The sequence below is a fragment of the Doryrhamphus excisus genome, chromosome 11 (genome assembly GCF_030265055.1).
Source record: "Doryrhamphus excisus isolate RoL2022-K1 chromosome 11, RoL_Dexc_1.0, whole genome shotgun sequence".
Lineage (NCBI taxonomy): Eukaryota > Metazoa > Chordata > Actinopteri > Syngnathiformes > Syngnathidae > Doryrhamphus > Doryrhamphus excisus.
In genome coordinates this window covers 5,120,919-5,142,205 of record NC_080476.1, presented here as the reverse complement: position 1 = coordinate 5,142,205, position 21,287 = coordinate 5,120,919, and the positions used below count along the sequence as shown (strand labels likewise).

General features: G+C 40.6%; 2 protein-coding genes and 1 non-coding gene across 3 annotated transcripts; 1 reads left to right on the top strand and 2 right to left on the bottom strand.

Moving 5' to 3' along the window:
• Window positions 1-1,503: 1,503 nt before the first annotated feature.
• On the bottom strand, window positions 1,504-6,604 carry znf346 (zinc finger protein 346). The gene is made up of 7 exons (XM_058088016.1): window positions 6,419-6,604; window positions 5,734-5,837; window positions 5,417-5,512; window positions 5,181-5,322; window positions 4,724-4,951; window positions 4,540-4,639; window positions 1,504-3,669 (listed from the first exon to the last, which is right to left on the bottom strand). Exons 1-7 carry the CDS (start codon window positions 6,474-6,476, stop codon window positions 3,390-3,392), a joined length of 1,008 nt encoding a protein of 335 aa, XP_057943999.1. The 5' UTR covers window positions 6,477-6,604; the 3' UTR covers window positions 1,504-3,389.
• Window positions 6,605-6,714: 110 nt separating this feature from the next.
• trnav-aac (transfer RNA valine (anticodon AAC)) lies at window positions 6,715-6,787 on the top strand. The gene has a single exon. It is a non-coding gene; the product is annotated as a tRNA-Val (tRNA).
• A 257-nt stretch (window positions 6,788-7,044) lies between these two features.
• Window positions 7,045-13,652, bottom strand: LOC131138786 (15-hydroxyprostaglandin dehydrogenase [NAD(+)]-like). The gene is made up of 7 exons (XM_058088018.1): window positions 13,513-13,652; window positions 12,859-12,982; window positions 9,941-10,047; window positions 9,676-9,772; window positions 8,917-8,993; window positions 8,678-8,835; window positions 7,045-7,643 (listed from the first exon to the last, which is right to left on the bottom strand). Exons 1-7 carry the CDS (start codon window positions 13,603-13,605, stop codon window positions 7,493-7,495), a joined length of 807 nt encoding a protein of 268 aa, XP_057944001.1. The 5' UTR covers window positions 13,606-13,652; the 3' UTR covers window positions 7,045-7,492.
• Between the last annotated feature and the right edge of the window lie 7,635 nt (window positions 13,653-21,287).

Sequence of the window (21,287 nt, the reverse complement as noted above, 5' to 3'; positions counted from 1 at the left end):
ACACTAGTTTAAGCTTATAATTATTATAATTATTAACAGTCCACCTGGAATTATTTGTCTTGTTTTATCTGTAAAAGTGTCATACAATCTGCTAATATATAAAACACACGCTTATGTGATTTATTTTCCAGGAGCATATTAAAAATTTGACCAGATCTAATCACGAAATTGCATTTTACAGGGTTTTTTCCCACTGAATAAGACACAGTGGCAGGCGGAGCTACCATGGCTACCATTGGCTACTCTCCGGCCACTGGCCATTGACACATTTCAGTTATCAACTTGCCACCCCGACGTGAGAAATGGTCTCACCTTGTCCACCCCAATTCCTTGAGAGGATGTGTGATATACAATATGAACTATGAATGATAACACGTTGGCAATTAAAGAGAATATGAACATCCCTCTTTTTTTACTGGTTAAGTTGTGTGTGTGTGTGTGTGTGTGTGTGTGCATCAATACACCATCAACAGCACATCTTTTAGTAAACCTCAGCCAGTAAATGTACAGCCACCGACAAGCGAAAGAGTTCCAAGAGAGAAAGCACTGCTGAACAAAAAGAGCATCAAGGCTCATCTTAGAAGATACCAGAAAACATATTGATGATCCCAAAAACCTTTGGGAAAACACTCTGTGGTCTAATGCGACAAAAGTTGAACTTTTTGAAAGGTGTATGGCCCATTATATGTCATGTAAAAGTAACACATTTCAGAAAAAGAACATTATACCAATAGTAAAATATGGTGGTGGTAGTGTGATGGTCTGGGGCTATTTTGCTGTTTCAGGACCTGGAAGACTTGCTGTGATACGTGGAACCATGAATTCTGCTGTCTACCAAAAAATCCTAAAGGAGAATGTCCGGCCATCTGTTGGTGACCTCAACCTCGATCCAAAACACACCAGCAAGTCCACCTCTGAATGGCTGAAGAAAAACCAAATGAAGACTTTGGAGTGGTCTAGTCAAAGTCCTGACCTGAATCCTATTGAGATGCTGTGGCATGACCTTAAAAAGGCTTGATGCTGGAAAAGCCTTCAATGTGGCTGAAGGACAACAATTCCACAAGATGAGTGGGCCAAAATTCCTCCACAGCGCTGTAAGACTAATTGTGTAATATGTTATGGCAAACGCTTCATTGTGGTTGTTGCGCCAAAGGATGACCCAACCAGTTAAGTTTAGGGGGCAATGACTCTGGATTTTTTTCCCTCCTTTAAAACATAAAAACTTCCATTCATTCATTTTCTACCGCTTTTCACTTGAAAATTATTTTGTGTTCACATTGTGAAATATTAAAATTTGATGAGCCGAAACATTTAAGTGTGACAAATATACAAAGAATAAGAACTTAGGAAGAGGGGACACACTTTCTCTCACGTGTGTGTGTGTGTCATCATTGCTACGCCTTCATTGTGTGACCCAATCTAGTTTCTGGAGAAATGAAGTAGCGACACCGTGTGGATGTTGTGGTGCACTGCATCACACTTGAGACAGTGAAGAATGTCGCGGCCACTGACAATTTTTGGTTTATTTGTTGATGCTGGTGCATGTCACACGAATCTACTTGAAGAATACAAGGAGTGAGAAAACGTAAAGAGGTATTTTCCTTCTTTTCTTTTTTAATCAATGCACGACTTGCAATCTTCCTTTCCTTCAAAACGCAACTTAGTGAGAAAGCAAAGCATCACCACCAAGGAGAATGAGCACAACCGATACAGCAGAAAGCAGCCACCTTATTCATAGAAAATTACATCCAAAAAGCATTTCCCTTTAGCAGCCAATCGGTAATAAAGTCATTCAGTCAGTCTTTATGCGAGGACAATGGTTCTGACATCGGTTGTCCTAATTTTGACATCACTTGAACAACATTGACAACAATTGAACCAATAAACAGTAAAGGGGCTGCTTGTGACATTTGGCAACAAAGTCAAAGACATTTCCAGTGTTATTATTGACCATGATGTACTACCAGGTATCTCTTCATTATTCTTAAGCTCACTTTCCTCTGCACGGTACCAATTCGGCTTGGCCCGACTCTCTAATGATGCTTTTGCATATGTACTATTCCAGGCATGACACATGGGTGACGTAAACCACTGTTGGTCGCTCGTTTGTCAAGACAAAAGACGACTAAAACAATATTAGCTAACTCTGCAAGCTGCAGTGTAAAACTCCAGTGTCCACTTGGCTCCAAAATAAAATGTCACTTTCAGCAAGAAATTAATACGAGTTTTGCAGTTTCCCATTGTACTATTTACAATAACACGGTAGATATGGGCAGGTACCTGTCAGTGGAAAAGGGGGGCAAAAGTAATTACCCTTATTGCACCTCTTGAATAAAATGCATCTTCTATCCCAAGGAGTGAACACATGCCCCCTTTATCTGTGTCTCCAATGGCATATTCAGTGGTGTTTCACGGTGCTATTTTCAAGTGAAAAACCGAGGGACTCAAGAGTAGTGCAGAGTATGTAAATATGAATGTATATGTAATAAAGTCTATCTGCCCTCACTCTGCTCTTAAATAACATGTCTCCTTACACAAAGATACAATATGTCCTTACGGAAAAAAGAAGCACTGAGCTGGACCCGTGCGCTGGAAAGTAGCATTAATAAAAGTAATACAAATATACTGTCCTCAGTCTCCTTGAACAAAATGCAGTTCAAAGTCTTATCACAAATGATGCAGTCAATACAGTTCCCTGCTGTACTATTTTGAATAAAAACACAAAGTCATCACAATAGCCAAACTAATGCTCTACATTGCAAAAGCCCTCAGTCTCCTCTTGAATAAAATGCACCCTCTTGCCCATCTTACCAATAGAGGAATTCAGAAGTGAAAAACCGAACGACCAAAAGTGAGTAAGGACGAGGCGGCACCGTGCAGTGGAAAAGCGGGAAAAGTTGTGTAATAAAGACGTACAAACTGAACGGGCTGTGTTTCGAGAAATATTGTAAAGTCAAATGGATGTGGGATCACGTGACCTTGAAACTCACTTGTACGTTAGGGAACAACTCATGCCGAGCATTAAGCAGATTTGGGTTTTTACACTGGTAATCATCGAATGCTCAAACACAAGAGTGCGACTTTGGAGCCAAAAAAAAAAAGGTTTTACATTCTATAAAAAATAATTTAGATTAAAAAAAAAACTAAGATATTTCATATTGAAGTTGAGGCTCCTTAGGAAAGAAACCTTCCAGAGTCCAAAGCTGCTTTTTCGGAGGGGGGGAACCTACTAGCATGATTCTGTATGGATGCAAAGGTCCGATGAAACTTAGTTGTTTGTGGGGTTTCTGTCCCGAGTCCTGACTGAATCCTCCCACTCAAGTCGCTCGCTGGATCCTGTCTCATGGGTGTTAGTATCCCCTTAAATAAGCATCCTCCTGAGGGCCGGACTAGCTGTCTAAGGAGACAAACTGGTCATCTCCCGACCCAAACAGGCTGCCCTCAGTCACAAACTCGTCCTCTCCCAATGCGGAAGGGTTCCCAAACTGTTGGCTTGCTGTTCCAAACTCGTAATCGCCGTTGCCGCTTCCAGACTGGTTGTCGCCCGTTTCAGCCGTGGTCTCAATAGTTTCAGAGTGGTCGCCGCTATCTGTTGACTTGTTTTTGTTACCAGGTGACTGTTGGGCCATGTGCAGGTTCTCCGATGGCTCCAGGCCAGATTTTTTCATTCTGTAACCAAGTTAGAGAAGGTGTAATTTGGATGGAACGCCATATACACAAGTTGTTGCTATTTAGCATGTAGCTTAAAGAGCTGAGGTATCTTATCGCCCATCAGTTGTCATTATCATGCCTGCAGCATGGTAGCACTATACCTCCTAGCTACGAGGTCATTTTAACCAGAGGGCTGAAGAAAGCCATTCCCAGAAAAGGCACCATACCAACAATGTCACACACAGTTGTCTGCATTTCTAACTTGCAGTTTCTAATCAAGTACACAAATGGCAGGCGCATCATTTGTAGTGTCAAGAGAGGTTAGCATCCAGCAGCTTTAGCCACCTCTGCAGTTGCTTTAAATATGTTGCTACTCGGTTGTGTTAAACTCATTGCACTGTTGTTTATAATGAACTCATCAGTGCTTTTAATGCTGACTAAGAACCCCCCTACTGTTCTTACAACATGGGTTGTGTTGCTGCTGTGTGGTGCAATGCACTCGTTTATAAATAAATCATGTGGTCAAAAAGAGCCTCAATTTCTTTTCCACTTTCTCATGCACTCCAAGTCATTACTTAAAGGGGACCTATTAAACAAATTTTCGGGCCTTTGTATTGAGTTGTGGACTCTGAAAGAGCAGCTACAAACGATGAAGAAAGCTTTCTAGATCTTCCAGACTCTGCGCCGCTTCCAGCAGTGTTTCCATAGATTTCCCTCCTCCCACCCAAACAGTCTGTGTAATTTAATCCACCCCTGGAATACGGGGAAGAGGCAGGCCGACCAATCGCAGGGCACATACAGACAAACCAAAGTGTCATTAAAAAGCTATTACAAACCAACTATATAACATGTTCCTATTAAAATGATGAAAGGCTGTGTTATACATACTGGTTCTTATGTTTGGCCCCGCTGATGTGAGACTGGTACTGATCCACAGAGTTCACCTCAATGTTGCAGATGGTGCATAGCAGACCTTGCCCTGCGGCAGCTGGAGGTACGAAGAAGATAACGTTAGCAAATATCAGGAAGAGATAATGGGATAACATGTGGTGAAGGGGTTCCTCCGTGTCACCTGGCGTGGTGGGCTTGCCGTACAGCTTCAACAGGTTGAGCTTCGCCATGTGCTTCTTGTGCTTCTTGCCCACGTAGTGCTGCTGGGCCATCTGTGCGTTGTTGAAGGAGGCCTGGCAGATGGAGCAAAAACGGTCCGGGTGTTTGTCGTCCACGCTGTCTGTGCCGGGATCTTGTGTTGCCGTTTCTGCTTTCTTTTTGGGCTGTGCTGGTACAGCCGCTTGGGCTTCTATTGAGGGGAAATATATAATAATTATAGAACTTAACGAGCAGGCCTACTGTGGTTCCTCAAACAGTTCTCCTTTAACTGCAATTTAATCTTCAGATTTACAAATGCCACATCTGCATGCGGATGTGGATGGCAATACAGCAGTTGCAGCAACAATAAAAATAATTGTCGGATCATCATAAATGAGTAAGGAAAAGAGGTGAATGGGCCGATAAAACCCAAAACGTACGAGACAGAGGATCCACAGTTTGGTGTCTCAGATTCTTGGCGTGAACTTTGCCCTGGTAGTGAGACTGGGCTATAACGGAAGACGTGAAGGTCATCTTGCAAATGTCACAGATCTTCATGGGGTCAGATGTGTCAGTTTCCACCTGAAAGAGACACACAGACCAAAGCAGTCAAGCATTATCCTAAAAATAACGTAACGTTATCTTGATGGGAGTATTGGATAAAGACTTAATTTACCGTGTCAGATGATGAAGACTTGAACTTTTTCAACTCTGGACCGCTCTTATTTTGGTCTAAAAGATAGCGCCTCACCTTGTTGCCGTGTTTTTTACTCTGTAAGAAGAAAAGATGCATTGGAGAAGCTCCAAAAACACCAGCAATCCATGATGACAATAGGTTATGATTAACAGCTGGCCATTGTGTCATTAAGTGCTGCATTATACTGATGTATAGTGGTACATGTGCCCCTGGAAAACTGAACTAGTTCAGCTAACAGTGAACAACATTAATTTCATAGTAACGTTCCTGATAGACGCTTTTGGGGGCTCACTGACCTGATAATGAGCCAACTTCTGGGACTCTGAATTTAGGACAGCATTGCAGATGTTGCACAGGCTGTCGGTAAAGAGGTCACCATGCTCCTTGATCATCTTATTCACTGTAATGGAGAGAAACACATTCGGATTATCCCACATTTCATGTGGTTATGATAGGAGTAAACTGCTGCTGCATGATGCATCTTCTCCTCGTGTGAACCCGTCTGCCAAGTAGTACACACTCGGAATTTGTTAAGCATCTTTTGTGCAGGGAAAAAAACCCACATAACCCATAACAAAACACCTCTTTAAGTGAACTAATGCTAATACTAAAATCAATTTTAGCAACAGTCAAGCTGCGTGTCTATTCTGTATAGCGGCTAACTTAAAATGTGAGCCAATTCCGTATATGAAGTAAAAATAAAATGCAGAGAGGGCAAATACCAAAAAAACTCTCTGGGCCAACTGGTATCACAGCCATCAGAACAGATTAGCATTCATTCTGCAAAAATAATCCGATGCCAACACGCTCTCATCGACCTTGGCGACCAGGCGGCTGCGGTTATCTTAGCTTAGCTTAGCCTAGCTTGATTAATACTTCAGCAGCAAACTACGCACATTCGTTAGCGTTCGGGAAGCCGATAACAACACATAAGTTAAGTGAACATATATTCCGGTTTCCTTTGGAAAAAGAAGTGCCTACCTTGGTCCAGCCCGGATGGAACGCAAGGAAAATTTTCAGTCTGCATGGCGAAGGCCATAACTTCGTATCACAACGGTTTCTCTCTCGTGCGCATGCGTCACCTCTGGCGGACGTTTTTACACAGCTCGCTGTTAGCAGTTTCGTGCATTGGTAATTTTCAACAGATCTCTATTGATACTACAGTGAACTATGTACTGTACGCACAAAGTATGTACAAAGTTTGCACTGGCAACCAGTACAGGTACACCATCTATACCTTTGTTTATATAAATTGTACATGTATTTGTGTTGTGACAGTTTCCGTAGTGTAGTGGTTATCACGTTCGCCTAACACGCGAAAGGTCCCCGGTTCGAAACCGGGCGGAAACATATTTTTTCCCTCCTTTTAAAGGAATACAACTTAAAGCCGAAAGAAACTAACAAACACTTAAATACCAGAGTTAAAATAACAATCGTAAGCACTAAATCATCAATTTACTCTGCCATCAATTTAAAAAGAAGAGAGGAAACGGGCCAAAGATAAAGGTATGGTGCTATAGCATGACTTTACTAGACTAACTGCTGTCCATTTCTTTACTTGAATGACAGTTTTTATTCTGTAGATGTGGCTTTACGTCAAATGCAATTTAGGGGGAGCTTGAGCTTGTTAAATAAGCAACTTCAGTAGTTGGAAAAAGTTTGTTGAGATGGGGAGAAAGGGTTGCATCATGATGCAAAGTGGCATCAACTTGTATGCAGGTCAATAATGTAGGAGTGTAGGAATTCAGTATTAAAACAACAATCATAGAGTACTTATGAAGGCAAGGCAAGATTATTTATAGAGCACAATTCATCCATCCATCTATTTTCTATGCCGCTTATCCTCACTAGGGTATGCTGGAGCCTATCCCAGCTGTCTTTGGGCGAGAGTCAGGGTACATCCTGGGCTGGTCGCCAGCCAATGGCAGGCCACATATAAACAAACAATAATTCACACTCACATTCATGCCTATAGACATATGCACAGTCAAATAGAAATATGTATCAGTGAATACCGGACACTACAAGCTGTTTCCATTCATTATGTTGGAGCTTCTATTTGCGCTCCTGATGCATCGCGTCACTCGTCATGCCGATGTTGGCGAATGTGCCGGACGTCATTCCGTTGGCGGCCAACAGCTGGGTCTCCCCATTCTTGGTCTCGTCTGTCACCAGCTTAAGAAAACATTCAGCCACCTGGGAGACACTGAAAGCGAAAGGAAAAACGCATCTCGTAAGCCTACATGAAGTGACGGTGGCTCTTCTGGCTCCCAGACAGAGGCAGCTGAATAAATCAGCTTTGACATGCCCTGAGTGAAATACTTCGCTGTGACGGAATGCATTATGGGAAGAAATTAAAATAGCTGTTTTTATGTATTTTAAACTCATATTGGTACTTGTATTGTATATTTCTTAGCTACCCTTTGTGTTAATTTGTAAGATGACACCGTGAGTCAGACTGTCAGGTTGCGTAATGACCTCCTGCAATTTCCAGGTGAGTGTTTCATAGCTAATGATTGGCTCCACTCTAAATTCATTCATTCATTTTCTTCCGCTTATCCTCACAAGGGTCGCGGGGGTGCTGGAGTTTATCCTAGCTGTCTTTGGGCGAGAGGCGGGGCACACCCTGGACTGGCCGCCAGCCAATCACAGGGCACATATAGACAAACAACCATTCACACTCACATTCATACCTATGGACAATTTGGAGTCGCCAATTAACCTAGCATGTTTTTGGAATGAGGAAACCGGAGTACCTGGAAAAAACCCACGCATGCATGGGGAGAAAATGCAAACTCCACACAGGCCGAGGGTGGGATTGAACTCGGATCTCCTAGCTGTGAGGTCTGTGCGCTAACCACGTGCAGCCTTCCACTCTAAATTATGTGGAGAGAATAGTGTGACGGAGAGAATAGTGTGACTATATTTTTAATGGGTTAACATGTTATATTTGATGTGTTTATTAGACTTTGACTACACTTTGATTAATAAGTGAATTGCAAATGTCAAGGTGACAAGCACACAAGTATTTTTTTGTGATAACAATAAATGCTTGGAATATCTTGTTGTAGATAAAAGTCTAGAAGGACTGCAAGCGGTACAGTTTTTCTGCCAAAATGAAAGAAAAAATACATTGAGAAGGAGAAAGTTGAAGTACATTACATAATAATATACAATAAAGTCAAACTATTCAGGGGGTAAAGTCATACAACATGGAGGTGTTTCGCTTCTCACCCTTACCTTAGTATGCCAAGCTTGTCTGCTACTTGGAGAGCAGGCTTCTCCAGTTGGCAGTATTGACCCATCTTGTCATGAAGCTCGGTGAGCATGTCGGTTTGGACCAAAGCTGGGCAGAGGGCATTGACACGCACGCCGTAGCCCAACCTGGTCGAGACATCCTAATAAACACACAATGACAACTCTTATTTCAGTGATTATACTTCCACTCTGCAGGGATGTGAGAAATGTTTGGTGCTCACCGCCATGGCTTGCGTGAAGATGTTCACGCCACTCTTAGTGGCGCTGTAGACCGGCAAGCCTGGCAGAGGCTTGAAAGCTGCAGGATGGATGATAAGAGGGGAAATAATTAACTGAGGTTAATTAGTTCTCGACCCGACCACGATAAGTGAATTTCCGCAAAGTCAAAATGTGAATATTTTTGTAGTTAGACCATAGAAAATCTGTTTACTAGCTTTAAAATACAGTTTTAACATTATTAGAGCCCTCTAGACATGTACTAACACCCCTACAGTCACTTATACACTCGCATTACTCAAGATAGTAGAAATGATCAAAGTAAGTAAGCCATCTAAGACATAATGTAAGTACACGTGTGTGTTAGATAGATTGTAAATGTAACGGGAGGACAGGAAGTGACATCGAGGTTCAGAGTTGAGTTTTAGCTAGGCGTCGGTTCCTAGCCTAGTGATTATTGTGCCTCTTTTAGCCATAAATGAGCTGCGTCATTGTTTAAGCCACAGGGTTCAAAGCGTGTGAAAATGAAGTCCAGAATTTACAGTAATCAGAACGATGGCCGTGTGCGAGTACACCCGAAATATGCACTTTTATCCAGATTTGCAATGACATACAACTGCTTTTTTCCCCTAGCCCACTCTACAAAGTTAGATGGAAATTGGAAAAAATTTTTTTTTTGCATAATCCTGCAAAGTAACTTAGAACAATGAAAACAATAATGATATGAAATGCATGATGCATGAACGATGCTGTGCCTTCTTTACCTGCTATGGATGAAATGTTGACGATGATGCCTCCCTGACCACCGTTCAACTTGCTCATGTGCTCCAGGGCCAGATAGGTGGCCCTGATGACGGACACCTAGGGAAGACAGCTTCTTTATGTCAAACCAACAGCAGTCACTCAACTTGTGGAAGGTTGTGAAAAAGCAAACAAGGAAGCGTGACACAACATTCAACCTGTGACAGGAGTCACAAATGATCACCACCAGAGGATATACATCATCTTCGGTTTCTAGCTACATCTTACAAAGTTGATGGCCACGGTTTTCTCAAAGTCCTTCTCGTTCAAGATGCCGGCGTTGTTGCAGAGGATGTCTATCCCTCCGTAGATTTTGACGGTCTTCTGAAAGGCAGCTGGAGGGCAGAAGATGGAAAAATCATTGGTAAAAATCCCACAACCAAAGTGACATCTCGAGTATCTCCCATCATTTTACTACAGCTTCTCAACTTGGATCTACTTTAGAAAAGCCAGTGTACAGCTTGTTTAGCACTGAGCACAAGTCAGCACACAGAATGTCTAAATCAGGGGTGGGCAAACTACGGCCCGGGGGCCACATGCGGCCCGCCAAGTGTTTGAATACGGCCCAAAGTATTTCATTGAAACTTAATATACAACCTGGCATTATGGTACAACCTTGGTACACCATGGTACAAGTACATATAGCTGATTGCACTACATTTTTACAGATACAATAATTCCAGGTGAACTGTTACGTGTAGAATATATAGTATGCCCCCCCTCCTGTCAATTTTGTTAAGTCAATGCGGCCCGCGAGTCAAAAAGTTTGCCCACCCCTGGTCTAAATAGTTGGCAACACAAGTGAGTACACCTCACAGTGAACATGTCCTTGGAGTGACTATTTAGTCTGAGCACCATTGTTTTTTATAGCTTGTAGCTTATAGGTTGTTGGAATCCACCCCAACTCCCCTGCAATAACATCCCTGGTGGATGTCAGACATCTGACATCTTCCACTCCTCCACCTTCCTTCTTTCCTCTCCACTTCCACTATTGGGTTGAGGTCTGCAGGTCTTCACCTTCAGCTTCCTCAGCAAGATGGTGGAGGTGGAGGCTTGGAGGTGTGTTTGGCACTCCAACGTGTTTCTGCTTCACAATGTGAACGTACATGTTGGAAATCATGCTTCTCTTCAATGAACCGCAGCTCCCCTAGCAAGCTGTGAGGCTACCACCACCATGCATGAGTGGAAGAAAGACAATTACCTTACTACCCACTTGTGTTACCAGCTATTTAGACGATAAATATATTCAGTACCACGGTACAAGCTGTATGATGAGTACTTAAAGTATAGTCAAGTTTACTTTCTTTAGTATTGTCCATTAACCAGATACGTATTATGTCATGAATAGCCTTGCTGACATGTACGTAGACTGTGTATACTATAGTGTATTTTAGGGGTGCGCCAATATCAGCTCCGCCCCCACTGCAGCATCCAGAACAAGCATGAGAGTGATATAAGTTTTGCACCCTACATAACATGGCACAAAACATGTCTCACTGGAGCAGTGGTGCCAAGCTGACGCACGTGTGCCGGCATTTTCTTTCCTCTCCGGATTGCCGAGGGCACAGAAGAGGGAGGCGGCTACATCTGCGGTTCAGAAGGCAGCAGATGTGGCTGGAGGGGCCCAGCAGAGGCAGGCAAACCTGCTTTTTAATTCAGGTTTTCAGTGAATAATGTGAGAAGACTAGAAATACATGTGAGTTGTGGATACCAGCATTTTGTTGATGTTCTGGTAAAACAAGCATATTGGCTTTGCTTGCCTTGAAATAATCTATGAAAATAAATGTTACAAAAATCAGTATCTCTTGGCCATTTTCATTTTAGTAGCTCTCACAAGAAAAACCTTGGTGACCCCTAATATAGTCAGTAGTATGCTGCATGTGTGATCGTATCGGATGATTTCACTCGTGGATTATCGGGATTGATATCGGCAGCATAAAATCTTGATCTGAACATATTCTTTTTCTTTCTCTTTTGGCTTTTCCCTTCAGGGGTCGCCACAGCAAATCAATCTCCTCCATCCAACCCTGTCTTCTACATCTGTCTCTGTCACACCAACTACCCTCATGTCCTCCTTCACTACATCCATAAACCTCCTATTTGGTCTTCCTCTACGCCTGCTACCTGGCAGCTCTAAACGCAGCATCCTTCTACCAATATATTCACTATCTGTCCTCTGGACATGTCCCAACCATCTCAGTCTGGCCTATCTGACTTTATCTCCAAGGCCTCTAGCATGTAATGTGCCTCTGATGGATTTGTTCCTGATCCTATCCATCCTGGTCACTCCAAATAAGATCGAGCAAAGTTAAAGTATAGCATAATCACTTTTGGGAGCTACAGCTCGAGACTAGATCGGTGGTGTTTTTCTAAGGTGAAAAATCGGTGGTGCACCAACTTGCATCTATCCATCCATCCATTTTCTATGCTGTTTATCCTCATTAGGGCCGCGGGTGTATGCTGTCTTTGTACACCAGCCAATCACAGGGCACATTTAGACAAACAACCATTCACACTCACATTCCTATGGACAATTTAGAGTTTACAGGCATGTTTTTGGAATGTGGGAGGAAACTGGAGTACCTGGAGAAAACCCAGGCACGCACAGGCACTCCACACAGAGATGTCAGTCTCCTGACTGTGTGGCAAACATGTTTACCACTTGCCCACCGTGCGGCACATGTATCTGTGCACCTTTCTATTGTATTGTATACCTGCTCTGCGACTTGCACAGCACCACTCATAATGCCTTAGGTCATTAATGTTGCCAGTTAATATGACAAGGTTTGGATGAAACCAGATGAGAGTTTCATTATCCCAGGATTATTTATGTACTAAACAAATACACAAAGTGCCAGACACAAAAAGTTGGTCAACTATTTTCTGTAAATCATTCCCTGGATGCATATATCTTTAGGGTCAATTTGTGTTACAATATTTGAGGGGAATGTTAGGATCAATACAACAAGAGTGCTGATGAATGTTCCCCTCTAGGGGTAAAAAACACAAAGTCAAAGTCTCTCTGACTCACAGGGCAAGGTGCCTGAAGTTGCACAGGTTATAATCAGCCAGGCAGGTTTGCACAGGAGAAGAACACCACCCATAGAATGGACCAACAATCTTACGGTGCTTCCTTCTGTGTTTACCTTTCAGTTGCACCTCAGACTGGACGTCACAGCTCAGGAACAGAGCTCTGTCTTGGCCGTCCTCCTTGTTGAGAACTTCCATGAGGTTCTGTCCTGCACTTTCGGCCACGTCCAGCAGAACCACCTGCAGCCCAAGTGCATCACATACACAGCCTCTAACACAAATATTTGACAATGAAACAGACTTGATCCCCTTTTTTCCACAGAGAGACGCCTTTAACACTCTGTAGTTGACCAAATGCACTATAACAAGGCTGTGGAATCACTGCAGAGCCATCTTTAAGGCTGCATTCACATTCAAAGGGCGACAAAGGGTGCACAGATGGATGCACAGAAAATATGCATAAAGGGCAGTTTTCATGATATATTACATGACAGAGCTCAAATATTCCAAATTAAAATGACATATGCTAGGTTATTTTTATAGTCTGTTCTTTTTACAAGATTACATTTCACAAAAAGCTTCTAAAATATACTTATAAAGACCTGTGGTCCTGGTCTGATAGCATTCACATTGGAGATGAAGTCATCTGCACACGAAGGTTCGGATGACACTCGACCAAACCAAGCAGCAGCAGCGCAAACGCACCAGTTGTTTTTTAACCGAACCAAACCAAATACCGAACATGAACATGAATTTTTAAATTGTCTTACCTTTGCTCCATTTTTAAAAAGAGTCTCGCTGATTGCTTTTCCAATCCCCCCTGCGGCTCCCGTCACTACGCAGACTTTACCGCTTAGTTGCATTGCTTTGTGGCTCAGGTAGAATTAGAAAGTGTGTTGCAGTCTGATTGCAAGTGAAGAAAATGCATGGAGAGGGACTGCCCACAAGCAAGTCTACGCATGGTGGCAGGAGATTACACAATCGGCCATGCAAATGTTGTTTTTTGCAACATTTGCACTTTTGCAATAATATGTTTAATAGCAATACTAAAAAAATGTAAATGTTCGTTTCGGAGAAATGAAAGCAATTGAGCTAATATGACTTTCAATTTCAAAACTCTTTCAAAAGTATTTTTTCCTTGTGGTGTGTATGGCTTTGGGGTAGTTTATTGAGGAATTCTTATTGATTTATGTTGATATTGTGTATGTTTTGTGACTTTTATGCCCCTGTCTACAAGTCAGCTTTCGGAGAGTTCACTAATATTGTTAAATAAGATTGCCTTTGGTTGACTATAACCGTGCCGAATCTAGGCTGACGTTTGTAGAATCCGCTCAAACTTACACAAATGCGAACAGATATCACAGACGACGTCAAAAACGCAATTTAACTAACCGAGCTTGATTTAATGCGCGCCTTACTGCCTGTCCGTTTCGTATGTGTCCACTAGAGGGAGCTACAGCGCTGCAACACACCCTGTATGTGAATTCCTATATGCTCCAGTTTGTCCATTTACTCGTGTAAATCAGTAGTTTAATGTTCATTCATTTGTGAGTTTATTTAAATGCTCTTGGGAGGACTCTTGCAGTACAGCCTCACTCTGTGTACTGACAAGCGCCTCAAAGTGTTTGGTGGAGTTCTTATCAATGCTGAATAGCAGAGTTCCCTCAAGCTACTTTATAAGCTTCTTGACACAGTCACTCCTAAAGAGCTCCTGATGAGCAGACTGAGCATGACCGTACATGCTGCTGGAGTATGTTGACGTTTTGGGAGCATTGCCAACACATTGCATTGCATGTGGCACAGCTGAGAGGTCAGGGGTCACATTTGAAAACAATATTCTGCATAAACTAACATGAGAATCTCCAGCAAGCCATGACTCGCTTCCCCATATTAAATATTTTACATAGTGCCAGGCTAAAACAACTATCCTACTAGCAGATACTGGTGATCAGTTTTGCAATAGCCCACAAACCTTACTCAAGTAAGTCTCAACCCGCTTTTATTGTAGGCTGGCCTAGCAATAGCAGGGAGCTCCAACTCTTGGAATGTAATGGAGCACTAAGTCATGTCATTACTTGGCCTATTATTTATTGTTTTATTGTGTCACAAACCCAAAAAAGGTTGTTAAAACAAAGCAAGTGGCGGCCTGAGACTTCAGTTGTGTATGCCAAAAATGACAACCACAATAAATGAATTGTCTTGTTCTGTTTCCTAAAATTGCTGATTATATTAGCTGATGTTTGTCGAGATAAGTAGGTGTATGCGTATATATTATTTAACCTCCAGCTGTGGCTAAGCTAATGTTTGCAAGTGTATAGGCCTGTCACGATAATCAATAAATCAATGAACCGTATAATAAATATAGATTTGATCATTTTGCCGGGCTCGATATATTGACGAGTGCATGCATGTTTGCATTTGTGTGGGGGAGTGTTTTCCCAGCACACTGCTCAATCTTGGCGGAATGTCATTGTTTCATTTTTTTTCCATTTTCAATTTTGTGACTAGAAAGAAATAGGCTGTAGGCCAATTAAAAAATTAGCTGTGTGCCACAAATGGTCCTCCGGGCACACTTTAGACACCACTGCCAAAATACAGTAGAAGCCGTACTTCGCAGCATACGTGCTTACGAGCCCCCCCCCCATTTCCCAATGTCTGTCCTGCTTACTGGGCAAATCTGCCATTTAGTGGCTTTCAGCTGTGACTTGCTGACCAGCTGCTGACTTGTTGTGTTTTCACCCCCGCCATCCCATTTTGGGTTTGACTGGTGATTACGTTGCTAAAGAGGCGGACAATGCCAGAGAGCTTTACGTGTTACCAGTGTGGTCGGCCACAAAGAATAGCACGCCGCCATTGATTGAAACATCGGCCTGCTTTACAGTGAGGGGAAGCTTGGTGCAGAGAAGCAATACAGCAGTGTATGACAGAGGTGTATCTGCAAATATAATGTGATTATTTAACATAAATTATGTTATTATCCCTTAAGGGCAAATTGCTCAAAGTCCAAAAGGTTAAACATAAATTGATGGGGCAAAAAGGCACACCATGGAATGTCCAACAGAAAGGGAACTTGCAAAACTTGGCAGGGGGAGAGGCCAAAGTCCACTGAGTAGTAGGGAAAGCAGTTCAAAATGGGTTTTTTTTTTTTTTTTTTTTTTTTTTTTTTTTTTTTTATTCAGTCATGACAACACCAAATATTGTACACAATATTGACATCAATAACATAATCACAAAATCAAAATTCATGTGTTGAATAATAATGACTGAAAAGGCATAGGCAGAAGCAAACTGCTTATAAAAGCCTATCCTATAATTTCAGCTTTTTAGGCTACCAACCTCCAGAAAAGCAAAGAAACAACAACAGAAAATTAATCACACTTATAAACTTCAAAAATAGCTTTACAAACCATTTTCTTAAAAGCCAAAAAGGAATGACATGTTTTTAAATTTATGTTGGCATCATTCCAGAATTTAACTCCAGTGATGGAGACGCATCTCCTTTTCATGCCTTTTTTAGCTTTTTGTACAGTAAATTTACAAACACCTCTGAGATTATAGGGACTCTCCTGAATTGAAAAGAACTTCTGTATTGAGTCAGGGAGCGTTTTTGATTTTGCTCTGAACATAATTTGCATTATTTTATAATAAAACAAATCGTAAAATTTCATGACATGAGAATTTAGAAAAAGTGGCTCCGTGTGAGCATAATAATCAGCCTTATTAATGATACGTATTGCTCGTTTTTGCAGTTTTATTATTGAATTTATGGTGCTTTTAAAAGTGGATCCCCACAATTCCACACAGTAAGATATGTAGGGAACAATCAATGAATTGTAGATCAAATGCAAAGCCTTGGAATTCAATACATATCTGGATTTATAAAGGATTGCAAGTGATTTTGACATTTTCCCTTTGATATATTCAGTGTGTTGTTTCCATGTTAATTTTTGATCAATGACAACCCCAAGAAATTTAGTCTCAGAAACTCTTTCAATGTCGACATTACAAATTTTCAGTTTAACATTACAATCGCTTTCATTTAGATTCCCAAAAACCATAAATTTTGTTTTCTTAATATTTAAAGATAATTTATTGACATCAAACCAAGTCTTGAGATTTTCCAGCTCCATTTCTACACAACGCAAAAGTTCCTTTAAATTCTTACCAGAGCAAAACAAATTGGTATCATCTGCAAATATTACATATCTAAAAAAACCAGTTACATTGCAGATGTCATTGATATAGAGAATGAACAATATTGGACCAATCACTGATCCTTGTGGTACACCACATGTGATCTTTCTAAGTGCTGAACTAGTGTTATTGATTTGTACACACTGGTGTCTATTACCTAAATAACTTTCCAACCAAGAATGAGCAACCCCTCGTATTCCATACATCTCTAATTTCTTCAATAACTGTCTGTGATCTATGGTATCAAAAGCCTTCTGCAGATCAATATACAGACCAATAGAACACTCACCATTTTCATTTGCATTTGATATTTCTTCTACCATTTGCATTACTGCAAATGCAGTAGTTCTACCTTCTCTGAATCCGTATTGATTTTCACTTAATAATTTATTTTTATGAATGAAGAGATTTAATTGTTTCACAAACAATTTCTCTAAAATTTTTGAAAATTGTGGCAAAAGTGATATTGGTCTGTAATTTTCCATACAGCGTTTGTCACCATTTTTATAAATTGGGATCACTTTTGCTAACTTCATGTTGTCAGGAAAGGTCCCTTTTTGAAAAGACAGATTACAAACATAGGTCAAAGGTCTGACAATATAATCAATAACATCTTTAATAATTACTGTATCAATGGAATGGATATCGAGTGATCTCTTATTTTTTAATTTTCTTACAATTTCAATAATGTCAGTTTCATGTACCCCACTTAGAAACATAGAACTAACATTAGTGTTGATCAAATTTTTAAACATGTTTTTGTTGTCATCAGATACAGTAATCTGTTTTGCCAAAGAAGCTCCAACATCTACAAAGTAGTCATTGAACTCGTCAACAATATTTTTTAAATCATCCACTCTATCATTAACTTTATTTATAAAAAAATCAGGAAGTTCTGAATTATTATTTTTATTCTGAATGATAGAATTGATTACCTTCCAAGTTTTTTGTATATTATTTTTACTGTCCTCCAACATTTTACTGTAGTATTCCTTTTTTTGAGTTCTCATAATAGTAGTTAGTTTGTTCTTATAACGCTTATATTTTTCCTCACTATCACTAGTTCTCTGCTGTAAAAACTTTTTGTACAATTGATTTTTCTTATTGCATGCCTTTTGCAGACCTTTTGTAATCCATGGTTTACCTTCATAATGATCTTTCACCCTACACATTTTTATAGGACAATGCTTATTATATAATTTCAAGAATACAGACAAAAATGCATCATATGCTAAATCTGGATCATCGACATAAACCTCATCCCAGTTACAATTCCTAAGATCCTTCTTTAAGGCTTCAGTTCTTTCTGGTGTTTTTAGTCTCCTTAATTTGCAGGGAAGTTTATTTTTATCAGTCGGACATTTAGCAATTAAATTATGCACAACTACAAAAACAGGAAGGTGGTCACTGACATCACTTATGAGCAAACCACTTGTTACTTGTTGATGAGTATTTGTAAAAATATTGTCTATAAGTGTTGCACTCTCTTTAGTTATTCGACTCGGTTTATCAATTAGAGGCCAAATACCTAAACTGAACATTGTGTTGCAAAATTCTGTTGTCATTTTATGTTCATTCCATTTCATTAAATCAATATTGAAATCACCACAAACAAAAACTTGTTTCTTATCACATACCTTACCTAAAATGTCAACCATGGAATTAACAAGGGAATCAATACAAGAGCCAGGTGTCCTATATACACAACTCACAATAATACTTTTCAGATTCGTGGAATGAATTTCAATTGTCAGACTCTCCATGATATCATCCACAACCGTACTGTCAACCACTCTACACTGAAAGTCTTTCTGTACAAAGAGAGCCACTCCACCACCCCTTTTAGTTTTGCGGTTTACACTAAAATGATTGTATCCCTCCAATATGAAATTGGAGCCCTTTTCATTTGTCAGCCAGGTTTCACTGATGGCAATGACTTGAAAACTATGTTTTAATGATTGCAAATTTTCTTTGATTTGATCAAAATTTGCATAGAGGCTTCGACTATTAAAGTGTATAATTGAAAATCCATCCAGACCGAGTTCATTAAACAGATTTTCCGTGTAATATTTGGACCCAGCGTTCCAATCTTTATAAAAATTTGCATCTGGATCAATGTCATTCTCAAAGCTAAATGATTTATGTTCATCTGACTTCAAAAAACTTAAGTGTGACTCCTCATATATTCTATTGAGACAGGGCTCAGCTAAAAAGTTTTCATTCTCATAGAAATCATCATACTCCTGTTCTAAAGGAAAATATATTTTTTTATCTGTCATATCCTAAGTGAAAAAAGCAAATATCCACAAAAAACAGCAAAACAAAATCACAAATTTTGTACAATGTACAAAATATAATACAACTGCTCTCTATAGAGCACATGGTATAACTCAAAGTAAAAAGCAACAAATTCTGTTTTCATACTTCGCACTAACTCTTTATCTTGCTTCTTTGTTCTAATAAACCAAACAAACATTTTCCAATCCTCTAAGTGTGCCATTTGCTAACCAAGCTGCACCTATTGTCACTTGTATTGTTCCAGATCTCTCAGATTCCTCACTGCAATCACCTTTGCCTGCTCTGGTGGTCCGTTTAACTTGATAAATGTTTTCCCATTTCTTGTCCATGTTGCTTGAATTTTATTTTGTTTTCTGAGTATGCGGCTATGTCTAGCTATTTCAGCATTTTTCTTTGTCAAATGTTCATTTATGTACACCCCTGTGCCCTTTAGTTTTTTTGCCTGCCGTAGTAGATTAATCTTATACTTTCTGTTGGTAAGCTGAACAACAATGGTTGGTTTGGCATTTTTATCCTTATGTGGAAGGCTGTGGCAGGCTGAGATGTTCTCACTGTCCAGATCAATGTTCTTACTGCTCAAAAATTTAACAACTTGTGTCTCTAGTGTGAGCAGTTCTCCAGGTGGTGCATCCTCACCTTGCTGGTCGCTGGCTGCAGCCCTGGCATAGCTGCGATGTCTTGTATCCAGCCCAGTGATGATCAGATCATTTCCCCTGGAGTACTGCTCCAAGTCATCGATCCTTTCTTCAAGCAGATGGATCTTCTGGTCTTTAAGTTTAATTGTGGCCTTCAGCTCACGGACTTCTTCCACTAGGCCCATCAGACTGGCTTGCTGCTTAACCACTTTGCTGATCTCCTCAGACATGAAATTGAGCGTTTTTTTAATCTCTTCCAGCTCTTCTGCCAACTTTTTAGTTGTTGTCGCCATGTTTTCAACCTCTTTTACAAAAGGTATGCTCCAGGAAGCTTGAAGTTCTGTTGCTGGTCACTGTGTGCTCTCAGGCCTCTTTCAAAGTTCACGGTCAAAAAACACCAGAACTCGTCAAATATCCTCAAAAAATGAACCAAAAGAATACTTTATCACCAACAATGCTTTCATAGTTGTACCAACTACAATAAAAAATTGTATGAATGAGAAGTTAAACATACCAAAGTGTGGAGATGCAACAGCATTGGTGACAAACATTGAACTTCTACAGCAAAGGGGAGCCCTGTGATTTTTTGCCAAGAGCCCCAACAGACTCGTGAATTGCCTGGTGTATAGTGAGACCATTCATGTACCGTGTGATTGTGCATTATTGCCTACATTCTTCTCAAACCTAAATGCACTCCGTGTAACACACATCAAGTCAAACTGGTACCTCTGCGCATGTTATATAATCAATTACGCCACCTCTACTGTAATTTTTTTCTCCTCAAAACACATTTTTTTAAACTAGCAACAATTTGACACACAATCCTCGTTAACCTTGCTTACACTGTGACAGTAACCACATCAAAGTAAAATACTACTACTGTACTAGAGTTATCCGGGCGTGCGCGCGCACGTGTTGCTACGTTGTGGACACGTGCAGGGGAGAGTATAGCGGGCGTTCGTTGACACCTCTCCTTTTACTGTATAAGCAGCTATACTCCCTGCCATGTTTATAAAGTAAACGACAAAATTGAGTATTTCTCGGTGTAATTGGGCTCATTTGTGTGTTTTGAGTGGGCGTTTCATGAGTTATAACGACGCGATGAGAGTTTAAAAACGAAAGTTTTCAAGCTGTTGATGTTGCAATTCATGACGTATAACTATCTTTTTGAAGTTACTTTGATTGCCGCTTACACAAAAGCGTGTCAATTCTTGCATGCATTTGTGTTGGTAGTTTGTCAGTGGTTACTCAGTCAGACGTATATTGTCAAGTAACACTTAAAGCAAACATAAAAGCAATACATTTTCGTAATAGAACGCTCGCATTGTCGTTTTTACCCGAAGACCATGAACGCAGCATTATTGTGACGTGAACCAGACGCGCGCTCCCGTCTGTACGTGGCTGCCCCCCACCCCAGC

What these genes read in the sequence shown, in the direction of transcription:
- LOC131138786 (XM_058088018.1), bottom strand. Translation starts at nt 13,605, where the DNA reads ATGCAACTAAGCGGTAAAGTCTGCGTAGTGACGGGAGCCGCAGGGGGG. An exon ending in GTCTGAGGTGCAACTGAAAG is followed by an intron (nt 10,048 to 12,858) that starts GTAAACACAGAA and finishes TCTGCCCTCCAG; the next exon opens with CTGCCTTTCAGAAGACCGTC. An exon ending in GACAAGCTTGGCATACTAAG is followed by an intron (nt 7,644 to 8,677) that starts GTAAGGGTGAGA and finishes TTTCGCTTTCAG; the next exon opens with TGTCTCCCAGGTGGCTGAAT.
- znf346 (XM_058088016.1), bottom strand. Translation starts at nt 6,476, where the DNA reads ATGGCCTTCGCCATGCAGACTGAAAATTTTCCTTGCGTTCCATCCGGG. An exon ending in AGTCTTCATCATCTGACACG is followed by an intron (nt 5,323 to 5,416) that starts GTAAATTAAGTC and finishes TGTCTCTTTCAG; the next exon opens with GTGGAAACTGACACATCTGA. An exon ending in AACTGTGGATCCTCTGTCTC is followed by an intron (nt 4,952 to 5,180) that starts GTACGTTTTGGG and finishes TCCCCTCAATAG; the next exon opens with AAGCCCAAGCGGCTGTACCA.